This window comes from Nannospalax galili, unplaced genomic scaffold, assembly GCF_000622305.1.
Source record: "Nannospalax galili isolate Female #2095 unplaced genomic scaffold, S.galili_v1.0 scaffold6151, whole genome shotgun sequence".
In the NCBI taxonomy this organism is placed as follows: Eukaryota; Metazoa; Chordata; class Mammalia; order Rodentia; family Spalacidae; genus Nannospalax; species Nannospalax galili.
The window spans coordinates 23,839-25,521 of NW_008329319.1; the positions used below are offsets into that span (position 1 = coordinate 23,839).

At 46.2% G+C, this 1,683-nt stretch overlaps 1 gene segment (V, D, J or C); it reads left to right on the forward strand.

Moving 5' to 3' along the window:
* Positions 1 to 927: 927 nt before the first annotated feature.
* On the forward strand, positions 928 to 1,404 carry LOC103735884. The segment is given in 2 exon segments: positions 928 to 973; positions 1,055 to 1,404. Coding segments are annotated over 2 exon segments (396 nt in total).
* The last annotated feature ends 279 nt before the right edge of the window (positions 1,405 to 1,683 follow it).

Consider the following 1,683-nt stretch of genomic DNA (forward strand, 5'->3'; position numbering starts at 1 on the left):
CAGGCTTTGGTTCGAGAGTATTACTCCATGCTCAAAACCAACTAATTTTCTTGTATAAATACAATCTATATATGATGTTATCAAAAGCTACCTTGAGGGGCTGGAGAGATGGCTTAGTGGTTAAGATTACTGTTCTTGCGGAAGACCCAGGTTTGAATCCCAGCACCCACATGGCAGCTAACAACTGTCCCTAACTCCAGTTCCAGGGGATCTGACAACCTCTCTGTCCTCCACGGGCATTGCATGGTACAGGTGCACTTACCTACATGCAGGCAAAATATGCACAGACATAAAATAAAAATAAAAAATATGAAATATTTTAAAAAGCTACATTGAATTTCTACTGAAACAGGGTCATAGGTCACTCATGAGGAATATGTTCTGAGAACAAAGGTTTAGGACCCTGAGAAAAATGCTAAAAGTATCCCAGGAGTGCCCTGCTGATATCTGAGTTGTCCATGTTCCTGGGGTCACTGATGTCAGATGGACGGAAATCTCCAGTGTTCTGTGCTGGTCCATTATGGAAGCATGTTGAAATAAATTTGCCTGTTAAACGTCAGAGACACTGTTGACCCTGAGGAGGAAGCTCAGGTGATCTATGCACCACTCAGTGTGGTCCAATCTGAGCAACCTGACCATGGGGACTTCATTTTCTGTGGGGAGGGCTCTGTCTGCACAGGGATCAGGGGTGGAGCAGGGGATGAATTTCATTAGATTTAGGACTTTCAGGTCAGCACACTGCTCTGTGATCCAGTTGTCTTCAACCTACTCCTTTCCAATGTGCATTATGACTTGATATAGAAGTACTCTGCCTCATGAATATGCAAATGACTCATGTCTGGCTTGTTAAATATATGAGTCTCTTTTGTACACATTACCACACGACCAACCATAATCTCATAGTCCCTGAGTACACAGGTCCTTGCCATGGGTTGGAGCTGGATCATCCTCTTCTTGGTTACAGCAGTTACAGGTAAAGGGATCCCTTGTCTCAGCTATGAGAGGTGCCCACTTCTCAGGTGACTATGGAATAAACTCTCCCTCCTGTCCACAGGTGTCCATTCCCAGGAGAAGCTACAACAGTCTGGGGCTGAGCTGAAGAAGCCTGGTGCCTCAGCGAAGGTGTCCTGCAAGGCTTCTGGCTACACGTTCACAAGCTACTACATGCACTGGGTCAAGCAGATACCTGGACAGGGGCTGGAGTGGATGGGATGGATCTACCCTGACAATGGCAACAGAAACCATGCACAGAAGTTCCAGGGCAGGGTCTCAATAACCAGAGACACATCGTCCAGCACAGCCTTCATGGAGCTGACCAGCCTGATATCTGAAGACTCAGCCATTTATTACTGTGCGAGACACAATGTGGCAACCCACATCCTGAGTGTGTCACAAACCCTGTAGGAGCAGGAAGCTGCATGGAGCTGATAAGACAGGAAGGAGTGGCCAGAGACTTTGTCAGAATGCAGGGATATGAATGAAGAAAGAAAGGGGAACATTAGACCAGGAATGGTCAAATGGGGTGGGGATTGGTAGGACAGGGCTAAGGAGGCAGTATGGAGAGCAATAAGTCACACTAAAGGCCTTTAGAAAATTCATTAGGAAACTATTATAGAAGTGTCTTAATATCTAGATAGGCAGGCCATAAGGGCTGGTGGAGATGGGGGAGGCTTTCTAAGATCA